General features: G+C 37.6%; 1 protein-coding gene across 2 annotated transcripts in view; it reads left to right on the plus strand.

Moving 5' to 3' along the window:
• Nucleotides 1-26,585, plus strand: part of DARS1 (aspartyl-tRNA synthetase 1) — a 65,115-nt gene that overhangs the window by 14,928 nt on the left and 23,602 nt on the right. For both annotated transcript variants that reach the window (NM_001035085.1, XM_059892859.1), the window contains 2 exon segments: nucleotides 3,314-3,416; nucleotides 25,931-26,033. In NM_001035085.1, coding sequence (NP_001030257.1) covers nucleotides 3,314-3,416; nucleotides 25,931-26,033 — 206 coding nt within the window.

Raw genomic sequence — 26,585 nt, forward strand, 5'->3', positions numbered from 1 at the left:
ATACATTGGTCTCACCTCCCCTTTCCTTTCATCTATTGGTTTTTTTTTTTAAAGATTAAAAATTTAAAATTACGTAGACTAAATACATTAAACATTAAAAGAGAACAGTGAACATTGTTCGCTTCACTCATAATCATTGATTTCATGATTTCTGTTTCGTAGAAGGCATGTTATCTCTTAGGAGTATGCTTGCTTCTATGTACTCCTGAGTACATAGTTCTGCTTATCTCCTGTGTTGAATCTGGAACATGGCCACAATTTTCTTTTAACCCGGACTTTATTGGTCTCTTAAAAATTATTTTTTCTGAAAAAAAATATATATATATTTTTTCTGATTAAAAAAAATAGTACATGCTTATTGTAGAAAGTTCAGAAAATATGAAGAACAGTATAATTCTCCATGATTTCACCATCCATTAGTAGCCACATTTTTTGGTGTTTTTCTTCCTATACAATTTCATATTTTGGTGGGTTTTTTTATGCAGTCAATTTTAATATCTCTTAAAATTATGATTGGCTTTATCACTTTGTTCACATAACAGTCTGTCATGGGTGTCTAACAAATACATACTTTGTGTTCCCAACACCCACCATAGCTTTTGGACATAGTGATCCAGCTGTGAAATAGAAATGGTCGTGCAGTGCATGCATGCTGTCATGTCCGACTCTGCGATCCACGGACTAGAGCCTGCCAGGCTCTTCTGTCCATGGAAGTTTCCAGGCAAGAATACTGGAGTGGGTTGCCATTTCCTGCTTCATGGGATCTTTCCGACCCAGGGATCAAACCTGCGTCTTTTGCATCTCCTGCATTGGCAGACAGGTTCTTTACCACTGGTGCCACCTGGGCAGCCAGTTTTCATAGTCCTCAAATAAGTAGGCAGTGGCAGTAGTGCTATTAGTAATGATAATAGTTAAAAGGTAGTAATACTAGTTTACAGTTAACATTAATTGGGTGTTTGTCACAATTATAAACTTATTATATAATCCTCAAGAGTATAGATGAAAATTCAAGAAAACCCCATGAGTAATATGCTGTTATTTTCTTCATTTTGCAGATGAATAACTGAGACATAATTCATATTCTGGTAGGCCCAGTCCAGTACTTTGCCTGGAAAATCCCATGGACAGAGGAGCCTGGTAGGCTGCAGTCCATTGGGTCGCAAAGAGTCGGACACGACTGAGCAACTTCACTTTCACTTTTCACTTTCATGCATTGGAGAAGGAAATGGCAACCCACTCCAGTGTTCTTGCCTGGAGAATCCCAGGGATGGTGGAGCCTGGTGGGCTGCCGTCTATGGGGTCACACAGAGTCGGACACGACTGAAGTGACTTAGCAGCAGCAGCAGGCCCCTTATAGGAAGTAACGGGATATGATCCCATATCTTTTGATGTAAAAGCTTTTACTCTTTGCCAAACCTTTCCACTACATGTCACCCCTTAGTGCTAACCTAAAGACATGGTCACCCTTTGTAAGTACTATGGAGCTCTCTGTTCTCTCCCAGGGTTTTTGTCTAGCATTGCAGTTCATCACAAGATTGCTTTGTAGTGCAGCCCAGTCAGTGCTCCTCTGTCTGCACTATTAGAGCAGCTAAAATGCTTACTAAGTCATGCACATTACCTTTTATTTCCTGTTAACATTCTGTTCTGAGTGAGCTAATATCTAACTATAATTTCAGTAGTTCTTGGGATAATGTCATTTGATTCATCTGCAGATTTCTCTAGAGTAACAATCTTTATCAATTCAGCATCTTGAAAATCCCTTTGAATTTGTACAGCTCACGTAGTTTTCTTTTTTAAGATTTTGCTTAGAGCTTCCCTTGAAATCCACTGGCTAAGAATCCACCTGCCAATGCAGAGAACACAGGTTTGATGCCTAGCCCAGGAAGATCCCACATGCAGCCAGGCAACTAAGTCTGTGTGCCACAGCTACTGAAGCTGCACTCTGGAGCTCACACACTGCAACTGCTGAGCCCACACACCTGGAATCCACGCTCTGCAACGAGAGAAGCCACCACGAGAAGCCTGCACACTGCAACGAAGAGCAGCCTCCTCTCACCACAACTTGAGAAAGAAAACCTGCAGCAACAAAGACCCAGTGCAGCCAAAAATAATTAAATAATTTTTAAAAAGAGAGAGATTTTACTTAGTAACTGGATCATACGCCAAAGGAAAGGGGAAATGGTATCTATGTAGTATAAAAATATGTCAATCGTACATGATTTGAAGTCCATAAATTGTGTCTGTGTTGGCACTCTGTAGCCTTTTTTTTTAACATGATTGCTGTCAGATTTGCATTTTAAAACTGTATGTTGAATGTATTAACTGCAAGTCGGCTTGCATCTTTTGCTTTTTTAGGGGAGGGAGTAAGGGGCAAAGCTAATTCTCCGTGTAAAAGATAATTCTCATTTTAAACCGCCCCCCCCAAAATCTTGATGTTTTGAAAGAAAATCTGATAAGAAAAGTGGTCTAGAAAAGATTTAACTTGTTTTATGAGGAAGTAGTGTCCCAAAATGTGATCAGAGACTTGTAAAAATAATCTTTTTAGAAAAAAAGAGTTGCCACAAGGATAGTGACTGGATCTATTATGACTGTCTTTCAAAAGGTTAATAATAAGGAATGATAGTTCCTTATGAAAGAAGAGAGAATCACGAGGCTCAGAATTAACACAGAAATAATACTGGTTTTAGGGCATAAAGAGAATGATCTTTTATAGACAAAGTGAATTATTGGGGTTTAAAAAAAAGTAACATATAGGATGAAAGATTAGGAAGATCATAAAGAAATGAGTAAAATAGAATATGAGATAAGCTAGTCTGTTATTCTAAATGCTTTTTAAAATGTACTTTGGAAAGAAAGGAACCACCTGCAAAGAACATTTAAGTTCCTGTGACTAAGCTCTCATAGTTGCATCATTTGAGGCTCCTTTGATGGTTAGCATAGTACCTTTGCCTATAAAATATACTAGCTTTTGAATGAATGGTGAAAGTGATCTGAAGTTATTTGAAATTTGTTTAGTAAGTACGTACAATCACAAAATAATTCTCTTGATAAATAATGTTTTTTGAAATTGATGATTTGCTTACGTTCTCAATAACATTTTAAAAGCATAGGAGGAACTTGGGTTTTAGCCTGTCAATTGCGTATGAGTATTTTGGCTGTCAAAGCCAAATTCCCATGTGTATGGCCCTATTGAGTATAGTAAATTTGGACCCAGTTTTTAAATAGGAAAACATTTTTCTTTGTAAAACCTGAACTAGCATGGTATAAAACTAGCATGTCCTTAATACACTTGTATACTTTTTGTCTTTTTCAGGAAAGCAGTGTTTCTTAGTCCTACGACAGCAGCAGTTTAATGTCCAGGCTCTTGTGGCGGTAGGAGACCATGCAAGCAAGCAGATGGTTAAATTTGCTGCCAAGTAAGTAAGCAATTATATCCTGTTGTCAGAATAAACAATGGTGGGAACCAAGACTCCCAGGGCTTTGGACCATTTTCATACATTAACATCAATGCTTCGTTTGTTTAAAAATGTAGTTATTTAAATTGTCAGTTCAGTGTTGCTGAATACATTAAACTTACAAAAGAGAAAATATGGAGCACAAGCTTGAAATTCATTTGGAACTGCTGAAGCAGCACTCTCTACAGACAAGTCACATTTACTTTCAAGTAGAGTAACAAAAAGCCTGGCAGCCTCAACACTGCAAAGCAACTTTATTTTGTTGTGTTTGTTGAGCTTCATTTCCTCCCTCCCTTTCCTAGTTTAAGATTTGCATATTAAGCAACAAGTTTTCTAACTGAATAACAGAAGTGTTTAAAATAATGAGAGTGGAATTTTGCAAATGATTCCATCCTAAAGGAAGTAACACAATTGTTTTAACATGTCACAGCTTTTAACTTGGACACCAAAAGGGTTTTTGTTTTTTAAATAAAGCTTGCCTTTTTCCCCCCACAGAAGTATTACTTCCTGGCCCAGGGTTCCTGCAGAAGCTTATTGTTTTGTTCATTTGTAAGGGGCAGGATATAGGATTAGGATATCTCTGCTCTTTATATGTATACACTTTAAAGATGAGTTAACACAGATAGAATTGTCGATTTTAGAACTAGAAAGAAACAAAAAACTGATCTAATTTAATATTTTAATTTTATGTTTGACCCTCCCTGACTCCCTCAGCACAATCGTCTACATACAGTCACTGCTTAGCAACTGGTTTTGGTTTACAGATTTATTTATCAAATTTAGTCTGATAGTATCATGACAATACCTGCCCTCTGGTTTAAAGACTCCAGCCCATTATTTACATCCATTATTTACATTGTTCATCTCTGATGAGCTCAGATGTATCAGTACTACTAGAACCACTGGCCCCACCCCTCCCTATCTCACAGCCCTGCTACTGAGAGACTGTCACTTTCATCTTTTCTGTATCTTTTGGTGATTCATTTTGCTGTTTTCATCCCTAGTCTTTAAGGGTATATGCTTGTGGGGGTGCCTTTGTCACCTAGCCTTTTCAGGTCAATCTGTATCCTATGAAATAGGACATAAATAAACTTGGTTCCTAGAAATAAACTATCTTACAGTGAGGCTTCTGTAAGAGCCCCTGAAAACCACAGATGTATATGCTTAATTATATTTAATATACTGGAAAATACTGGAGAAAAGTTGGCTTCAAGTCAACAAACAACCTTTAGGACTTTGTTACAGGAAGGGGGACCCTTTTTAGGGCCTGAGAGTGGGCGCTTGTGTAACACGTGGAAATGAATTGTCCAAGGAGATGCACGTGCTGACAAAGCGAGAGACTGTATTGGTAAGGGGTACCTGGGTGGAGAGCAGGAAGGTAAGGGGACCCAGGAGGAGTGCTCTGCCATGTGCTTTCCACCTCAGGTTTCATGGTGCTGGGGTTAGTCTCCGGACTCAGGGTGCACTGCTCAGCCAAGAGGGCTTCCAGCAAGGAGGATTCTGGGAGGTTGGTAGGATTTGTGGCGCCTCCTTTTGACTTTTCCCGAGTTCTTCTGATTGGTGGTGGCTTGTTCCTTACCAGGACCTCCTGTCATAAAATAACTCACGCAAATGATTACAGTGGTGCCTGGTCGGGGTGGGTGGTTTCAGTCAGTGTTTCCCCTAACAGCTTCTGTCTCTTATATGTTAAATTGGTTCTGAAAACTAATATATGAAGCTGACAGTTTGGGGTTTTGGTTGTTTTTTTTTTTTAATTTTTTGTTTTGTCCTGCGGTATAACCAGTTAACAGTGTTTCAGGTGAACAGCAGAGGGGCTCAGCCAAACATAGAGCTGACAGTTTTATATCAAATGTATTTTTTATTTAAACTGCATTATAACCTCAGTATTATATTCTTAAAAGATTAGCAGTCTGAAAGTCTTTTGGAAATCCCATTTGCTATTAATCACTTAAGAGTCATTCTAATATCAAGAGAACAGTAACTTCATTTGATATCTTTAGAGGCAGACACATTAAAGTAGTCTACAAATAGTTATTTCTTATTTTGGATCTTCTCAGAAACTCCTGGAACTTGATGAACTGACAGCAGTTGACCATATCAGATGTCAACCACAGCTTACCAGCTAGAAAACATACTTGCACACAGAACTTAGTTCACTGATGCCCTTATTTGTCATTTAGTTGCTAAGTCATGTCCAACTCTTTTGCGACCCCATGAACTGCAGCTCACCAGGCTCCTCTCTTCGTGGGTTTTCCCAGGCAAGAATACTGGAGGGGGTTGCCATTTCCTTTTCAAGGGGATCTTCCCGACCCAGGGATTGAATCTTCCTGCATTGGCAAGCAGATTCTTTACCACTGAGCCACCTGGGAAGCAATGCCTTTATAATGAATGTTAAAGAAAGGCTTTCGTCTAAATGGTATAGTGTATGGGTGACCTTTGTTTTCTTTTTAGAATAAGGGAAGAATTCAGATAATTTAACCTGGATTTCATAATCCTGAAGTAGATTAAACTCAGTCATGATCTATCTATAGACCTGATTTTAACCTTTTTCTTTTGTTTTTGTTTTGGCTGCTTGCGACCCAGGGGTACTGGTTCTCTGACCAGGGATTGAACCGGGGCCCATTAGGCCTACGGCAGTGAAAGCACTAAGTCCCAACCACTGAATCACCAAGGAATTTCAAGATCTGATTTTACAATTCAAGTTTGACTATTAACCAAGACTTCCCTGGCAGCTCAATCAGTAAAGAATCTGCCTGCATTGCAGGAGACCTGGGTTCAATCCCTCAGTTGGGAAGATCCCCTGGACAAGGGAATGGCTACCCACTCCAGTACTCTTTCTTGGAGAATTCCAAGTACAGGAGCCTGGTGGGCTGTAGTCCACGGGGTCGCAAAGAATCGGACATGACTGAGTGACTTTCACTATTTCACTGTCATGATGTGACTTTGATTTCTTTTCCTTTTTTTAAATTAACTAGTTCATTTATTTGGCTGTACCAGATCTTAGCTGCAGTGTGCAGATCTTTAGTTGCAGCATGTGGAATCTAGTTCCTTGACCAGGAATCAGACCCAAGCCCCCTGCATTGGGAACATAGAGTTAGCCACTGGACCACTAGGGAAGACTTGAATCCTTTTTTCAACCAGAAAAGTACATGTAACTATTTTTAGTCCATTTAAAAAACTGCATTTTATATAATTAGTAATGTGTGGTAAAAGATGGTTTCATAATAGAGCTGTTGCAAATTATAAAGCCTTTAACTGGTTATATACAAGTGAATGGAGTCAATTTTATACAATAGGTTTAACATGTGGTACTTAAGTTACAATTATTTAACTTTTGGCACTACTTACATGTTAAGGTATCTTGCCTGAGTAAGAATATATGTGTTAATAGCTTTTGCTACTTTATGAAAAAGGAAAATTCTCATGACTCTTTATGGTGAAAGATGATAAGCTTTTAATTTTTGTGGCTGGTTGATAAGATAATTTTCTTAGGAATGTGATTTCTTGATATATCAGTCAGCTTATTTTTTTTTATGTGATTTTCTATACTTCTAAGGTAGTTCAGAAATCCTGATGTTTCTTGGTAACAAGTCTAAAGCACATGTCCTTTCTAACAGAAAGCCAGCAGTACAATCTTATATTCAAAGTACCAGTTTTAAAAGAAGAAAATCAAGAACAGAAAAATTTTGCTTTGAAAATTACCTGCTCTATTCATGAATAATAATAGATCAGGTAAAGTTGTAAATTCTAAAGAACTTTCAGAACTTTTTTTGGAAAAAGGTTGATTTGTTTCTTCATCCTTCAAAATCCTTTTCTTAAAAAGTCCACACATGCCAGAGGTTTCTAAGTGCTATTTTTATCTAAAATTTTCAGTGGCTTCCTATTTCCAACTATGTCCAATATTAATTCTGCCTCCCAGTTTCTCCTGTTATTTCCTACCACTTCTCAATATATATGCTTCAAATGGGATAGTCTCTCCATATCTACAGTGACCTCTTTTTTTTATTTTAAAATAAAAATTTTAAAATTATTATCTTAAAGATACATAAAAAATACTATGCCATATCATTTTATAGGCTGACTTACAGAAGAGAGCTGCTGTGTAAATTGTGTTCATGTCAACTGAAGCCAACAATATCCATGTTCTGTACAAATGAAGATTTCATTGTAGTTTGAAAAGTGACCTGCTAAGCGAGTTATTTGGTGGTACTTGGCAGTTACTTACTCCTTAGGTTTCTTAAGTCTGTGCTGCTCAAGCAGACTTATTGAATCCTGTTTTCATCTGTATAGAGGCAGCAGATAACTAATAGTACAATAGTTTCCATACTAGGGAAAATGTTTCTGTTTACAGTTCTCGTATTTTATCAGATTAGACACCTGTTTGATTCAGATATCAGTGAACATACTACATTATTAACTCTGACTGGAACACTATGATTTTATAAAGTCATCTACTGATAAATTGTCATTCTTGGATTGCTCTTTGCAGTACTTTGGTTAATTATGAGGCCTAATTATCCTGAACCAACCTCAAAGTTAATGTTTTATGTAATTGTGAACAATCATTGTTTATATTACTAGTATTAAGGATACAGAAAATTAAATCCAGAAGTGTACATGAGTCTACAGCTTTATACAGTAAAACGAATGTCAGGAATTTACTTCTAACAAACTTTAATGTGATATTATTAATTTGAATTTTATGGGTTTTAATATTTGCTTTTATTTTCTTTAAAAATTCACCTTGAGGGGGAGTTCCCTAGCAGTCCAAAGGTAGAACTGCTCGCTTTCACTGACGAGGGATCAGGTTCAATCTCTGGTCTGAAAATTAGGATAATCCCACAGGCCGTGCAGCACAGCCAAAAAAAAAAAAAACCAGACTGTAAAAATTCACTTCGATTTAAAGTTAAGGGCTGTGACAATAAGGCATTTACTTCTACTAATTTTATATTTGTATGTATTTAAGTAACCTGATAAAATTAAGTGTTCACTGAGGGTCCCTGATACTGTAAAGAGACCACATTGAGTAGTGCTTAATTCTTACCAAGCTTATTTTGAATTTAAAATTCCTGGGATTTTGGTGAAGAAAATTGAGTTCACAAAATAAGTTATCCTGGAACTACTAAGATGATGTAGAAACCAAACTGAAGTGCCAGTGAACAATGGCGTGTAATAGAGCCCAGAGACTTGGCTCCTTACTAGTTAGGCACATGACTTCATAACTTGTTTACTTGTATGTTAGTCTTATTCATTCTTCACAACTAAGACCCTTCTTTAAACATCTTTATTTCAGCTTGCCTGAGAAATACTAGAGTCTGAGGTTGGATGTAGTGCTAATTCACTGTAATTGAAGGAAGTTACTTGACATATAAACCAAGCTTGTGCCTGCCTTAGAATTGGAGTGCAGATTTTTATTAAGGTGGTTTATTATTTTTAAAAATCTATGCACAGTTGATGTTTTGGGGATGCTATTTTGATGTAATTGGCAAATATATGGTGTCTCATGTTTGGGCATTTTGAGTTCTTTGCTTCAATGAATTGTTTATTGAATTTGTATCACTGAAGTATTTTGTGTTGGTACATTACTAGAAAAACTAGCATGCAGCAACTTCATAGCAACTTTATAGCTTTTTGTCCTCTTTTCAACCTAATCTTTTATTATACCTTGCACAGGTTTAAAAATTATTCATTTGAATGTGAGTAGCTGTGTAAGTCTATGGACCACATTTCTCACTGCGTACAGTAAGATTCAACAAATAATTTCTCACAACCAGAAAGCTAACAAGTTTATTGGCAGTTTTGCTGAAAACCTTTGATATTCAAGTTTCTATAAGTGTCTAAATTTTAATAGTTTTGGGGTTTTTTTAGAATATATAAAGATGCAGAAAGAAAAACTTAGAATAGTATCATTTTCACAATCACTGATTTTGAGGGGGAGGGGTAAAGGGGGTAAATAGGAGTAATGTGGAAAGTGTTCTGAAAAACATGAAATAATGACTGCCTAAAATGATGATTTAGTCATCACCTAGCTTTCAGCTCTCAACTTTATCCTCACTGTTAACAAGTAACAGTCAGCATATATCAATATAGTGTAGGATTTCTTACACATTTTAGACCTTTGTTGTGACAATCTAGTATAATAAAGCTTAAGGGCTTTTGAAGGGCTTAAATCTGTAGTGTTTCAGTTCAGTTCAGTTCAGTTGCTCAGTTGTGTCCGACTCTTTGCAACCCCGTGAATCGCAGCACGCCAGGCCTCCCTGTCCATCACCAACTCCCGGAGTTCACCCAAATTCATGTGCATCAGGTCAGTGATGCCATCCAGCCATCTCATCCTCTGTTGTCCCCTTCCCCTCCTGCCCCCAATCCCTCCCAGCATCAGAGTCTTTTCCAATGAGTCAACTCTTCGCATGAGGTGGCCAAAGTATTGGAGTTTCAGCCTCAGCATCAGCCCTTCCAATGAACACCCAGGACTGGTCTCCTTTAGGATGGACTGGTTGGATCTCCTTGCAGTCCAAGGGACACTCAAGAGTCTTCTCCAACACCACAGTTCAAAAGCATCAATTCTTCGGCACTCAGCTTTCTTCACAGTCCAACTCTCACATCCATACATGACCACTGGAAAAACAAAAGGTAAAAATCACTATTCCTACAAAGCTTATTTTGCTAACCTTCCATCATTATCTTGTGTATATTAAGCAGATTATATGAATAATGATGCTGCTGCTGCTAATTCGCTTCAGTCGTGTCTAACTCTGTGCGACCCCATAGACGGCAGCCCAACAGGCTCCGCCGTCCCTGGGATTCTCCAGGCAAGAACAGTGGAGTGGGCTGCCATTTCCTTCCCCAGTGCATGAAAGTGAAAAGTGAAAGTGAAGTCGCTCAGTCGTGTCTGACTTCACAGCCCCTTGGACTACAGCCTACCAGGCTGTTCCGCCCATGGGATTTTCCAGGCTAGTACTGGAGTGGGTTGCCATTGCCTTCTCCGAATAATGATGGGTGACCTCTATAACAGGTGCCTTAGATTTTTTAGCGGGGGGAGGGGGGCATCCCTGAATGGGCATGCCATAGATTTTTTTTAAAGAAGGACCATGGAAAAAAGCTCCCTCCCCCACACACATATACTTGGACTTTTATTGCATATGAAATAATATTTTTAATATTTAAGAAACTTAATCTACAATTAAAATTTAGTATGGTGATTGCTCTTGCTCTATCTTGCCAAGCTTTCCAGTGGCTACCATGAACTTTTATGTTTATGGGGTGCACCCCAGTAAAGGTTCAGTGTAGTACCACCAGTAGCTTCCCTATCTCATGTACAGGGGAAATAACAGATTTGCTTATAACAGTAGCAGCAATAACAGCTGACTATTACTGTATATTCAGTATGGAGCAGCAAAGTACAGTACTTGGATTTTTCCCCCTGAGCCTCATAACAGCACTGTGAGGTATAGATACCCTTTTGTCTTTTTTTTTTTTCCTCTTGTCTATTCATTTTACAGATAAGAGCCTCAATACTAGGCTCATGCTTCTTCTATTTCTCCTATGTCATCCTGCCTCTCTAAGATTGTATAAAGATACTCGTTCAAAGCCTTCCACAATATAGATAGCTCACTTAGAATACAGCTTTAATGTTATTGAAATGTGTTGGTGACTGGGAAAAGGAAGCCCTATTGCTTTTTTGCCTCAAAAATACGTTTTCTGGAGTGTGCAGTTTATTCTGGTATACATCCTCAAAAGTAGATAGCTGTTTTATTTCTTGAGGGTGATAGTGACTTTTATTTATTGTCCCCAAGTTATTGAGAACCAAAACTGATGAAAAATAATAATTTTGGTTTTAAGAAGTACAGCTGATACTAAAGTAATAAAAAAGACTTTTGTGTTGAGTCATAAATTGATGCTAGAGACAGTTCCAAAGGAGGAATTAAATGTTTTTCTAGCCATCAGTAACATTAATGAGCGTATCTCCTCTAGCATAAAGCAGTAGTTGCCGTTCATAAAGCAGAAATTGCCCAGTAGTTTAAAAGCATGCAATAAAAACAGTAGGGAAGAGGGGGTCGAGAGTTTCATGTTTGCAAAAAACAGTTATTTTTTTGAATAATTTCAATATAAAAATATTTGATGGCTATAAGTATAAATATGAAACCTAAAGCTCAGTAGGCAAATTTACATCTGTTTTTGCTTAATCTTTTGGCTTTTGCTTATCATCATTGGGCTTCCCTGGTGGCTCAGATGGTGAAGAATCCGCCTGCAATGCAGGAGACCAGCGTTCAATTCCTGAGTTGGGAAGAATACCCTGGAGAAGGAAACGGCTACCCACTCCAGTATTCTTGCCTGGAGAATCCCATAGACAGAGGAGCCTGGCAGTCTACAGTCCATGGGGTCACAAAGAGTCGGACACAACTGAGTGACTTTCACTTCACTTCACTTAGCAGCAGCAGCACTGCCACACAGGGCATTTTACATGTTCTTTTCACTCTTGTAAGAAATAAAAATGCAGTCACTCAACAAAGCAGCTATGTGATACACGGAACTGATGTGGAAATTAAACCACCCTCAGAATCTAAAATAAGAATTTATCCTTTACCAAGATTCTGGACTTGGGAAGGAAATGAAAAAGTTTAGCTGGGTAACTAATGCTGTTCCTTAACATATTAGGCCCTTTGTAACATACTTGTACTGATAGAATTGCTCTGTTGTCAGCAAGGGAAGAGATCTTGGACATTGTGGTATGGGTGTCCTTTTGGGTTAACTTTTTGTAGAGTGGTGCTAATATTCAGTCAGTTCTGTTGTTGTAATAAATACTTTCCTAAAAATCACCGTGCTATGCAAAATTATGCAATAAAAACCTCAAGATTTGTGCAGAAAATAGGTATACAGCACAATAGTCAAAAAGATCAGTGATACAGTTTTATAAAAAGAACCTAATTTTTTTAAAACCATAAAATAGTTTTATACATATTGAATGTTGAGAATTACATGAATATTTCACTTTATCTTTAAAAAGACTCACTGTTTCTGAGTGGAAGTGGATATCAGAAGAGTTGTAGCTTGTAAATTGTTGTGTAATGGTACAAGAAAGGCTGTCTGAAGCCAGAAGGAAAGTTAGACTAGCTGATGTGAATGAGTGTGGCTTATAACACAGGTAGATGATCGAGGTGTGTATGTTTTGTGTATTCCTATTTGGCTCAGTTCACCTGAGTACAGTTTCTGCATTGACCTAGTGTTTCTCGCTGATGAAATCTGGTGTAGGCAAGCACAAATTCTCATTATTCTCAGATTGACATTTAATACATCAGTTGTGCATTGCGTGTGTGCTCAGACGCATCTGACTCTTTGCGATCCTAGGGACTATAGCCTGCCAGGTCCCTCTGTCCATGATATTCTCCAGACAAGAATACAGAGTGGGCTGCCATTTCCTCCTCCTCCAGGATCTTCCCAACCCAGGAATGGAACTCTCAAATCCTGTGTCTCTTGCATTGCAGGAGGATTCTTTACCACTGAGCCACTGGGGAAATCCCAGTACATCAGTTGGTTAGAATTAATTCACGTTTTCAAAACAAGTGTTAAAGCAAAACTATACTCTTAAAAGAGATAATGATGCTTGCACAGTGACTGGGTCCAAATGTAAGAATCTTATCTGTTTGCTGGCTGCTGATGTGTGTAGGTAAGGAAAAGAAAGAAGTGGAGAATGGCTTCAAAGTTTCTAGTTTGAGAAACTATATGGAAAAAACACCATTGGTCTGGAATCAATTCCCAGGGTGGGCTGGGACTAAACACAATTCACTCTCCAGAGCTAGGATGGGTTCACCTTCCCTTAGAACACCTGGCCAGGTAAAGGTGAAAACTGAACTGGGTGGGGCTCAGTTAGCAGTGAACAAGGGGAGAGGGATTTGGACAGTGTCTCCTAAACTTGCTTAGATGATGTTGAGTAAATTGGAGAGAAGTTCCACCCTTTTGAGTTCATGAAAGCCAAAGACTGAAATAGATTGTTTTACTGAAACCATTTTCTTTTTCTGGCTTGATAGAATTCTGTTCCTCCTATTCCAAGTCATTGTCTCATGTTAAATGTTTTCAAGTGACTACCATATGGAAAAAGTTGGCCTTGAAATTTCTTACTTTTCCCCCACCATCTTCGCCATTGCTTCACTTTAGTAACTCACTGCTGTGGCCACAGGCTTGATTTTGCTTGTTAGAATTTCATTTTAAACTCCAGTATCTGTTCTCTGTCTGGGCTTCCCAGGTGACTCAGTGGTAAAGAATTCACCTGCCAATGCAGGGAGACACAGGTTCAGTCCCTGGGTCAGGAAGATACTCTGGAGGAGGGAAATCTCCCCACTTTCTTCCAGTTTTTTCTGTCCCCTTTTGACCTCACACAACCCCAGTTCCGTTCCTAGAACTACTTCCACTACATCCTTATCCACTGTTCTCTTTGTTTCTTTTGCCCTGCACGCTTCTTACTAACTCCTTGTCCCATATACTACTATTGCCATAATCTAACACCAGGTTTAAAGAGTGTATTGTGTTTTTATGGCTGAAAAATTGATTTTTATTCCCCAGCTGGGCCTAGGAGACTGTATTCTACTTTATAATGAAAGTAGAGGTTTATAGGTTGCTTCTGTCTTCATTGTTTCACTGAACTCTTCAGGATTTCATTCCTCTTTATCCCTTGTTTCTGAGTATAACTATAATAAGAAAATAAAAATTTGGAAAATTCTGTGGGTTCCATTGCTGAATATATTATTCTGTATGTTAGGCGCTTAGTCTTGTCTGACTCTTTCCAATTCTGTGGACTATAGCCTGCCAGCCTCCTCTGTCCATGGGATTCTCCAGGCAAGAATACTGGAGTAGGTTGCGATGCCCTTCTCCAGAGGATCTTCCCAACCCAGGGATTGAACTTGGGTCTCCCACATTGCAGGCAGATTCTTTACCTTTTGAGCTACCAGGGAAGCCCCAATATATTATTAGCCTTCTGTTATGATTGAAAACACATATTAGCAGCAACATATAAATTTTAATGGATTCTGATACTTATTTAAATAAAGAAAAAATCCTTATAGATTTTTTTGCTTTCGAAATTTGAAGATCAGTGAAGCATGAGGTAATTCAAATGAATATTTAGTAACATTCACTTTGGCAGACTAGCAGTTTAGTTAGCCAACTAAAGATTCTGCTAGAATCTGTGGTTTGGAAAATAGCATAGCAGAAAATATGTTCATGAGAAAAAGGCCATTTCTAATCCTTATTTGATTTTCATTCTTAGATTTTTATATTAAATGCTTGTAATTATCTTTAGTACGAGGGGAGTGCCTAAGGACTGTTTATTTATTCTCCAGGTGTTTCCATCTTGAATACTGCAAAGATATTGGACATTTAAAACATGTCCCACACAAAAAGTGGGAGAAAAATGGTATTTATATGTTAATTCCATGAGGCCCTACATTTCACTCTATTCCCTCTGGCCATATACCAGGTGGAAAGAAGCAAGGACTCCACTATTAAAAATATCAAATCAGATTGTTCCAGCTGGGGTTTCGTAATCATTTCAAAGGCAAACTATGAGGTCACTTTTAATATCTTAAGTAGATAACTATCTTAGCATTTACTTAAGATATTAAATCTTAGGTGCTTATTTTTGCCTTACTGAGTAGATTGTACCACTAACAGTTTCTAGTGTTTTAGTATTTTCCTTAAGAGCAACATTAACAATATGGGGTCAGTTGTTTTCCCCATATTATCTTTCCTGGGAATATCCAATTCATCAATATACTAATCCGAAAAGTTGACTCATTAATTGGATTTAAGTGTCACAGGACTCTTCAACACATTATTTTAATCACTTTGTTGGAAGGATCAATTTTCTCATGGTTGAATGCATATAGAAATGAAACAACTAAATGAGTTACATAGGAAGGTTGGCACATCTAATTCCCTAAAGGTCTTTAAGAACAGGTTCTTAATTGTGTATCCGAAATGGTTTGAGATCTTTAAATGAAATTTATCTGGAAGCAGGAAGATGGGATACCCATCTAAACCAATGTTTCTGGATCCCCATCTTATGTTGACATTAATGTCCCAATATTTAGTAGCTGGAGTTAGAACTGAGGCAAGTCATCCCTTTTTTTCTTTTTAAAACTGTTTATTTAGTGACATTTAAAAATAATGAAAGAGTAATCTGTATTAGTTATGATTGAGTCTTGTAAAGGCAAGTTTTTTTAAAGGCACCCCTGTAGGCCTTTGTGTATTGACTGCTTTTAACAACTGGAGTAAATGTAAACACAGGTTTTTGAAGTTTAAAATTAAAATCATAGTGACTCAGTGCAGAAGCCTACAGTTCATTTAAAGAACTGATGTTAAAGTTAAAAATTATATTTTGCTATTTATGTTTGTGTAACCCACAGCAGCATAGAGATGTTTGGATTCTGAAAAAAAAAAAAAGTCTTTTCAGGCTGTAATATTTGCAGAAAAATATGTGTATGTTTTATTTTCTTTTTCTTCGTATTAGTCATTGTGGTTAGGTTATTTATTGGTAGCTGGTGAGTCACAAGTGTGTGTCTCATTCTCTGGTGAGTCACCTACCTACTTACAAGTTTGATTATTTTCTTTCCTTTCTAGATCTTTCACCTGAAAATAACTTTTACTTAGTTAATAAGCTAAATCTTCAGTTTGCGCATTAATTTTTAGAACTATAAATAGCAAAATAATACTCAGAAGAAGGTTCAGTGATTTAGAAAATTTACCTCTGCTGTGGTCCAGGCACTCTTCTGGGCTTAGTTATTTAGTGACACTAAATAGCACATAATAATCAAATAAGGAGCTTAATTTGGGGAGAGGACAAAAAATAAACAACTTCCATGAAGAGACATGTTACAGGTCCTGTGATGGAAGTATTTTTATACACCATCTAAGTTGAGGCCCAGACACTGGTGGGCATTTGGGTACCTCTTGAGCATCATGTGGATTAATTGATGAACATAGGCTGGTTGTACACTGTTCTGGGAGAAGGCAATGGCAACCCACTCCAGTACTTTTGCCTGGAAAAACCCATGGGAGGAGCTTGGTAGGCTGCAGTCCATGGTGTCACTGAGAGTTGGACACGACTGAGCAGCTTCACTTTCACTTTTCACTTTCATGCATTGGAGAAGGAAATGGCAACCCACTCCAGTGTTCTTGCCTGGAGAATCCCAGAGATGGGGGAGCCTGGTGGGCTGCCGTCTGTGGGGTCGCACAGAGTCGGACACGACTGAAGTGACTTAGCAGCAGTACACTGTTCTAGATTGCAGCCCTTTGAACAACTGTACTTAGATGGTTTATACCTCTTTGTTGGAATGAGGTACTTACTATTGGATCAGAAACAGAACTTCTATATCTGGTCCTGCCCAGTTCAAAATTTGCATTGAAAACCTTGATAAATAAGTGCTTTAAAAGTAGGTTGAAAATCTGGTGTCACTAGATGCCAGTTTATGGGATTAATTCTTCTACGTTATTAAGTAATAACTTAATGTTGTCTTATGCAGAGATTCTGATGAATATATGTTGAGTCTGGCAACAGCAGGACCTCAGGATACATCAGCATTACCAGAAAAGGCAGCATGACTCTTAGGCATTTTGAAAGCTATTTGTGAAGGGCCTGTTATTTCTACTTTATTTCACATAAGCTCTAAAGGAATCTGGCAGCTCATGAACTTCTAAGAATGAGAATGAATTATTTCAAAGTAAGCTGACGATGCATTCTGGAGTATTTAAATTTGGAGGCTGATTTGTGAGTCTGTAACAGAACTGTTAAGTGCAGTAATCTGTACCTGACCTTACTAGCTGTGTGATCTTGGGCTAGTTACTTGACCTTTCAGTCTCAGTTTTTTCAACTGTAAAATGGTAGTATACCTACCTTGTAGGCCTTTGTGAGGTTTAAGCAAGATGATATATGTGTAAAGCACTTCACATGGGAACTAGAACATAAACGGAAATTGCGAAAGTGACATGGAAATAATACTATGTTAGGTATTTATATATATTAAGATCAATTTCATTTAAGCTGTAGAAATAAAACTGCTTCTTCAAACTTAAAAAATACGGAGAAAATGAACAAAACTACTGTAGGTACATTACATATTTTTTGTAAATGAGAAAAAATGTAGAGAAGTATAGAAAGCAGTGATTAGAGGAAGAGGGAGTTCAGTATATGATAGGGAACCTAGAATTTTAAATTTATACATTATTGAACATTGCAATTTTAACAGTAAGGATATTCTTTTATAATAAAAGATAAGTTTTTGAAATAATGTTTAAAAAATAACTTAAAACTGTAAGAGCAAACCCTGCCATTTCCCCATCCCTTGCTGGTGAGAGGCATGGTGAATTGGGGATGATTCTTTTTTTGTTCTCCAAAAGGATTTGCCAGAACCAGTACCTCACACTGAGACCCAGCAACAAAAAATGGGTGAAGTACTTCTTTACCAGATCTATTTCTCCACTATTTATATGCAGGATTGGGATCTCTCTGACTCAGTTACATGCTATTAAATACATTTTCACCTGCAAATCATCTACCTGCTCCAGCAGCCTTTTCTCAGTTGTGATTCTTGTGTCCTATCCCACTGACCTCCAAAGTGTGATTTGCTCAAAATTACTCTCTAAAGGAAAGAAAATAATCCTTTCCTTCATTTCTTTTTTTATCTAAGAGTGATAGGAAAAATTTAAGTTTTTCTAATAGTTAATTTATAGATAAACACTGGACCTATCACTTGGATTGCACCTCATAAGGTCACACACATGTCACCTCCAGCATGTGAGGGCTCTAAAGTAAGACTGCAGGATTCCAGGAACACAGAGGAGCAAACAGTGGTACCCCAACTCTCTGGTTCACTTTCAGCATATTACAGTTTACTATGTCTGGTTAAATGGTTTGGGGGATTATATTTATTTATATTTAAGATAATAAACTGACCATCACACAGTAGACAAGTGGCTTAAAATGATTTCTTCCAAGAAACACTGTTCAGTTCACTTCAGTTGCTCAGTCGTGTCTGACTCTTTGTGACCCCATGGACTGCAGCATGCCAGGCTTCCCTGTCTGCCACCAACTCCAGGAGCTTACTCAAACTCACGTTCACTGAGTCGGTGATGCCATCCGTCTCATCCTCTGTCGTCCCTACTCCTCCTGCCTTCAATCTTTCCCAGCATCAGGATCTTTTCCAATGAGTCATTTCTTCACATCAATTGGCCAAAGTATTGGAGTTTCAGCTTCAGCATCAGTCCTTCCAATGAATATTCAGGGCTGATTTCCTTTAGGATTGACTGGTTTGATCTCCTTGCAGTCCAAGGGACTCTCAAGAATCTTCTCCCCAATACCACAGTTCAAAAGCATCAGTTCTTCAGCACAAGTGTTAATGCTGACACTTCTGATAATGGGAAATCTTTGTAACAGCTGCATGATGAAGCGTGTTTTTTGTTTTGTTTTGTTTTTAATGATAATCCAATCATATCTGACAAGATTTTCATACTCCCCTAGCTAGATAGAAATTATCAGGAAACTATATGAAGTATGGATTTGCTATTACTAATTATGGATCACTGTTGCTAATTATGCATCTCACCCTAAATTTATATTTGCCTAAAGGTAATAACTTACATTTAGTATTACATGTATATAGTTTTTAAAATAAATAGAATATCTACATATTAGGGGACATAATTACCACTTTTTTACTGATAGAGTAAGTCAAATTATCAAGTGTTTGGAGAGAGCTACTCAACCCTATAGTAGTTATATTAACTACTGTAGCTATCTGTATTAAGCTTATAATGAGGTTAATGTCTAGCTGTTAACCCTATAGTTCATGTATTTAAATATTCTCTCCTTTTTGAAACATGTTACGTCCTTGCACCTCTAATGCCATTCAGTTGTTTTGTTTTTTTTTAAAGTCTCTTCTCTACCCCCCAGAGTTCTATTATGATCTTTAGCATTTCTGAAACAAGAGGGATAAGTGAGACTTTCCCCCAAAAAACTGATTGGTGTGACAGAACCAAGAAATAATTCCCGATAAGTTGTTTTAAGATTGTTTTAGGCTGTGCTGATTTTGAAATGTGTTTATAACACCTCCCTCCTTCCCCTGAGCAGTCAATTTGAAGAGGCCACTATGCACTTGAATGGATAAATTCTGCTTTACACAATCCTAATGCTTCATAGTCAAATTTTGTGTATCTGCTTTTTAAAAAAATCTCTTTACAGTGCATAATACCCATTATAGGTTTGCAAAGTGTATGTGATGATACACAACATTAAAGAATTAGGCATTACTCAGTAGTGCATTATTTTAGACTATGAAGTTTACTTCTTCCTTCAAATACTAAAACTATTTTGACAACCTTAACAGGATCATTGAAGCCTATTATATACATTCTTCATGTTTAACTTTTTCTTAATGACACAGGGCCGTTATTCTGAACTTCAGTTACTGTGCAAGGTTATAATATGTTGTTTGGTGCTTTCATGTCTTTGTTTGTTTTTTAATATATTTTCTTCAGTAGTCAGTTGTTACTTAACACAACAGTTGTGCCTACTTCTAATCATTCCAACAGACTTTTTTTAGTTTGTTGCTTCTTATGTAATGTGGTTTTAGTCCCTGAATCGAGTCCGACTCTTGCAACCCACCAGGCTCCTCTGTCCATGGGATTTCCCAGGCAAGAATGCTGGAGTGGGTAGCCACCATTCCCTTCTCCAGGGAATCATCCCAACCCAGGAATCAAACCCAGGTCTCCTGCATTGCAGGCAGATTCTTTAGCAACAGAGTGAAGCCCCAGTATCATATAATGTAGACATGACAACTTATAATCACAATTGACAGAACTGTGGATAATGAGGGTATTTCTATGGCTGATGAGGAGGCCCTAAATAACAAACTATATGACAGTCAGGTTGGAAAGATGGGATTTTATTCCTTCAGATAACTGAGTACTGTTTGTTTTTTCCCACAAGCCATGTTCTATAATTGTTTGGGTTACTCATACATTATATCATTTGTTTAAAAAAAAAAAAAAACTTGAAAAAACCCGCAAAACTTGATGCACTTGTTTTAGTCACTCAGTTGTGTCTGACTCTTTGCGACCCCATGGACTATACTGACCAAGCTCTCTCCATGGAATTCTTTTTTTTTAATTTTATTTGATTTTTAAACTTTACATAATTGTATTAGTTTTGCCAAATATCAAAATGAATCTGCCACAGCATGGAATTCTTTAGGCAAGAATACTGAAGTGAATTGCCATTCCCTTCTCCAGGGAAGCTACCAACCCAGGGATGGAACCCAGGTCTCCTGCATTGCAGGCAGATTCTTTACCATCTCAGCCACCCATAGTCCACCTAAAATATTTTAATAAAACACTTTATATGAAGAATGGCGATTTTTACAGTTTTTTTTTTTTCTGTAGAGAGTTTAAATTAGAAGTAAGGTCCTGGTTAAAAGGAGTTAGAAGTAAATTAATTAAATTGAATGGTTGACAGTTCCTAATGCATAACATAAAGTCTGTTCTGCCTATTAAGGTATTTCTAATATCAAGGCTCTATTAATTTTATTTGTAGAGTGATTCCCTATATTCCGGGGCAGAAGGGTAGTTGGAAAGTGAAGTATAAAAAAAAATGCTGTGATAGTGTGTTTTGGGAGGTGTTGGTAATAATAAAAAATAGCTGACTTAGCTCTTGAAAAGATATATTTAATTTACTTCATCTATTTCTACTGTAATAATGTAGTTCCCAGGAGTTCCTGTGCTTCCACGCCTGCCATATCCTTTATAAAAACCAAAGGCTTTTAGTTAGTTGCTTGTTAGACATAACGCTCTTTCAGAGTACAAAACACAGTGACATATTAGTTTCAAAATGTAAAGCAAACTTTAATAGGATCTCTTTATGGCAGCAGTCAAGCTGTAGTTTATATACAAGATAGTATTAAGCCATCTTAACACACAGTGTCAGATGAAATCATGTTAAATAGACTTTTTCTACAAAGTGGAATATTGCAATTAACTTATTCAAGTATTCCAGTCCCTCTTGTATTGACTCTCTACATACAAATACACGTCAGTTCAGTCCAGTTCAGTTCACTCACTCAGTCGTGTCCAACTCTTTGTGACCCCATGGAGTGCAGCACGCCAGGCCTCCCTGTCCGTCTCCCAACTCCCAGAGTCCACCCAAACCCATGTCCATAGAGTCAGTGAAACCATCCAACCATCTCCTCCTCTGTTGTCCCCTTTTCCTCCTGCCTTCAATCTTTCCCAGCATCAGGGTCTTTTCAAATGAGTCAGCTCTTTGCATCAGGTGGCCAAAGTACTGGGACTTTTCAGCTTCAACATCAGTCCTTCCAAGGAACACCCAGGACTAATTTCCTTTAGGATGGACTGGTTGGATCTCCTTGCAGTCCAAGGGACTCTCAAGAGTCTTCTCCAACACCAGCTCAAAAGCATCAATTCTTCAGCACTCAGCTTTCTTTATCATCCAACTCTCACATTGATACGTGCCTACTGGAAAAACTGTAGCCTTGACTAGATGGACCTTTGTTGGCAAAGATGTCTCTGTTTTTTAATATGCTGTCTAGGTTGGTCATAACTTTTCTACCAAGGAGTAAGCGTCTTCTTATTTCATGGCTACAGTCACCATCTGCAGTGATTTTAGAGCCCCCAAAAATAAAGTCTGCCACTATTTCCACTGTTTCTCCATCTATTTGCCATGAAGTGATAGGACCCGATGCCATGATCTTAGTTTTCTGAATGTTGAGCTTTAAGCCAACTTTTTCACTCTCTTCTTTGACTTTCATCAAGAGGCTCTTTAGTTCTTCTTTGCTTTCTGCTGTACGGGTAATGTCATCTGCTTATCTGAGGTTATTGGTATTTCTCCCAGCATTCTTGATTCCAGCTTGTTCTTCATCGAGCCCAGCATTTCTCACAATGTACTCTGCATATAAGTTAAATAAACAGGGTGATAATATACAGCCTTGACATACTCCTTTTCCTATTTGGAACCAGTCTGTTCTTCCATGTCCAGTTCTAACTGTTGCTTCCTGACCTGCATACAGATTTCTCGAGAGGCTGGTCAGTTGGTCCGGTATTCCCATCTCTTTTAGAATTTTCCAGTTTATTGTGATCCACACAGTCAAAGGCTTTGTCCTAGTCAATAAAGCAGAAATAGATGTTTTTCTTGAACTCTCTTGCTTTGTCAGTGATCCAGCAGATGTTGGCAATTTGATCTCTGGTTCCTTTGCCTTTTCTAAATCCAGCTTGAATATCTGGAAGTTCACGGTTCATGTATTGCTGAAGCCTGGCTTGGAGAATTTTGAGTATTACTTTACTAGCGTGTGAGATGAGTGCAATTGTGCGGTAGGTTGAGCATTCTTTGGCATTGGCTTTCTTTGGGATTGGAATGAAAACTGACCTTTTCCAGTCCTGTGGCCACTGCTGAGTTTTCCAAATTTGCTGGCATATTGAATGCAGCACTTTCACAGCATCATCTTTCAGGATTTGAAATAGTTCAACTGGAATTCTATCACCTCCACTAGCTTTGTTCGTAGTGATGCTTTCTAAGGCCCACTTGACTTCACAATCCAGGATGTCTGGCTCTAGGTGAGTGATCCCACCATCGTGATCATCTGGGTCATGAAGATCTTTTTTGTACCATTCTTCTGTGTATTCTTGCCACCTCTTCTTAATATCTTCTGCTTCTGTTAGCTCCATACCATTTCTGTCCTTTATTGAGCCCATCTTTGCATGAAATGTTCCCTTGGAATCTCTAATTTTCTTGAGGAGATATCTAGTCTTTCCCATTCTAAGCCCTCGTATAAGCTTTTACTAGTTTTAACTAGCAAGTTCTAGTCTGACCCTTTTTCACAAATTTGACTCTTCTTTTCGTTTTGTTTTAATGATTATTCTTCTGAATTTATTCATGTGCATGAGTAAATAGGGACAGATAGATATAGATAAGGCCATAGAGATATTAGAACGGAATTATTTTATCCTGATCTAAGTCTGCTCTTCTAGCACATAACTACTAGAAATAAAGGCAAATATTGGGATTGGAAGATCAAAAAAAGTTTATTATGAGAATCTTCTATATGTAGTTAATCCTACCTTCTTTCTAATTTATTCAGTAGACCAATTTGTGATACCGGAAGTTTAGCTTTGGCCCTAGTTTAGAAATAGGTTTGGTTTTCAAAGTTCTTTTGTCAGTTGTTTAGTACTAGAAACGATGTTTAAATGGTGGTAGTTTTCTAGTCTAGATGATCAGTATTTTAGCACATAACACTATTGAATCAATGAACTTAAAGGTAGTCCTAATTTCAGGTCCTGGATAAAAGGAATCATCTGGTTACTTTTCAGAGAGAGAAAGAAGAGAAAACTGTTTTCTTTGATCAGACCTTTAGCTAGCCTTGGGCAGAGTGTATTTGACCACATTCCAGCTCCTTTTTGGAAGGACACTCACTTAGTGCTCAATCCTTAAGAGTAGATGTGTTTAACTTGGCTTGAAGAAAACGTCCTGATAATGGAATGCCTCCTCCTAGGGAGTTGAAGGAGGTGAAATAAGAGAACCAAATGAGCCAGGGACATAGCTCACTGTCTCAGTTGGAGTGCTAGTTGGGGCAGGTCAGATTACTCCATGATGCAACTCACTGATGAAGAAGGAAGAGAGAACCTACCCCGTAGAAACATGTAAGATAAGCAACAGAATTCTTACAAGCTCTGAATTATGTACTCGGGTATCAAGTTAACCCATGTGAACAAATAAAGCAGTGGTAGGTGGCAGTCACATTGTAGGAAGATTTCAGTGATCCTGGATTGCCAGTATCATAAGCCCTTTTATTAATAAACTGAAGCCTCTCTATCCCTTCTTATCTCAGAGGAGTCTTATCTTAGTTCACCAACTACTTCTTTTACCATAATAAGTTTTTTTAGTTTCTTCAGTACACAAGATGTTTAGCTATAGATATTAGGTGATAGGTCTAGTGCAGAGATTTATGAGAGTGTAAAAGATATATATATATATATATTTAACGTAGTTGATAACAGACATTATAGAATTCTAGCTAGTGCAGCAAAGTGAATTGGAAATTTATCTGTCTTACTTCACGGCACTTAATCTATTATATCATCCTTTTCCAACCCAAATGTTTGTTGAAATGGTTTGTAATATAAGTTGTTAGATTTCTGGAATCTTGTCAGATAGCTCCATAACTAATAAGGACCCAGTTCCTTATCCAAATGAATAGACTTTTTCTTACGAAGGTTAAATCTTTTTATTGTTGTTTTGCTTTGTTTAGATTCTGGTCATCCATCTTGCAGAATTTTGCGTAGGGGTACTTGAGCCATGAGACCATAATGCAGAAGTTAACTGGAGTTTATGATAGCAGATAAACAGGGAGTCCAGGACAGATTTTCCTAATCCATTTTTGCCCTTTCTATTATGCCGGCTGCCCCAGGAAATCTACTATCTGTCAGTTGTCACTTTGGCATTTTTCTTCTTTCCTTCTCTTTTCAACTCACTTCTGTAGCTTCAGTTACCACCTGAGAGTTTTAACTAATAGTTTTACATGGGAATTTGCATTTGGCCAGTTGAACTGCCATCATACTGATATCACTCGCCAAGATCTAAAAGTTAAATTTTATCCTTTTCCACAAATGTACAGTGACATGTTCTGTCAGTACAAGAACATACACAGGAGGAGAGCTGATACATTTTGTATGGGAACCACCATTTTAGATTCCACTTTTTTTCCCTTGGTTATATATAGGAGACCAAAAAATAACCAGTTATCTCCAATTTTGAGTGTGTGGTATTCAAAATTCAAGTTTGCTATAGAATTAAATTGCCCAGGAGATCCAGTTTTTTACTCACAGTTTATATTTAGCTAGCTTCAGGTAGGCATTCTTAAACGAAAGTACACAATCCAGTAGAGTATCTGCCACAAATCCAGTGACAGTGTGCACTCAGAAGCTTTAGGCAACGATTTCACTGGAGCACTCTAATGTCCTCTTAGTGCCCTGAAATCTTTTCAGTTGACCTTCTATTATTTAATGTATTTCTACATTAATGTACTTCTATTACATACCAGTAACTGTGTTTATTGAAGCCAGTGTTTCTCTTTATGGGAAATGCTGATCTTAGTAAATTTTAACTGTGGGTAGGGAGATATTCTTGAATAAATAACTGAAGGACTTTTTCACAGTTCAGTGCTGGTCCTGTTATCTGTTATGTCTAGAGTATTTTATAAATGGTAACTAAATTATGGGGTCTGGAAAATTATCTCTTCAAGAAATTTCACAAGGTGTGCTACATGGTAGCTTATTATAAGTAGGTTAAAGCGACTGGCTTTATCTCAAGTGACTTACTATGGTAAAGAAGAATTTAATATATTCAGCTTTACTGATGAAACACCAAACAAGTTCTGACACCTCTGACAAGATGATTAAAGTTGGCAATGTTTTTCTTTTGACAGCATCAACAAAGAGAGCATCGTTGATGTGGAAGGTGTTGTGAGAAAAGTGAATCAGAAAATTGGAAGCTGTACACAACAAGATGTAGAGTTACATGTTCAAAAGGTAATTTTTTTCAAAATATAAAATTGTGTCCAGAAATAGATTTGAATAGTTCTTACAACTGTTCACATCAACTCTGTAATTAGAGTTGATATAAAATATTGAGATTTATAAATTGATTATTGACTCAACTAGTTTTTGTCATATAACAAACCACCTCAATACTTAGCAACTTAAAACAACAAACATTTATTATTTGTTCATGATTCTGTGCGGTAAGGGAGTTAGGGTCAGCATCTGCGATGCTTGATCTGTACCATGTGATATATCACCTGGGCTCACTGATGTTCCTGGGACATCTCTCCCTGTGACTCTCCTCATCCTGCAATCTAGCCCAGGCATGTTGACATGGTACATCTACCATAGCCACGTACGGGAAAGTATAAAACACATCTGAAAAGCTTTATTCACTATCATGAACCTATTTGGCTGTCAGCTTCTTTGAATGAAGGTTGATTCATTATACTAACTCTTATTAATCATTGTATTGCCTTATAATCATTGTATTTCTGGTATTTTACAGTATAGAGAAGTCAAAAGAGAGAATACCGTATC

This window comes from Bos taurus, chromosome 2 (genome assembly GCF_002263795.3).
Source record: "Bos taurus isolate L1 Dominette 01449 registration number 42190680 breed Hereford chromosome 2, ARS-UCD2.0, whole genome shotgun sequence".
Taxonomy (NCBI): Eukaryota; Metazoa; Chordata; class Mammalia; order Artiodactyla; family Bovidae; genus Bos; species Bos taurus.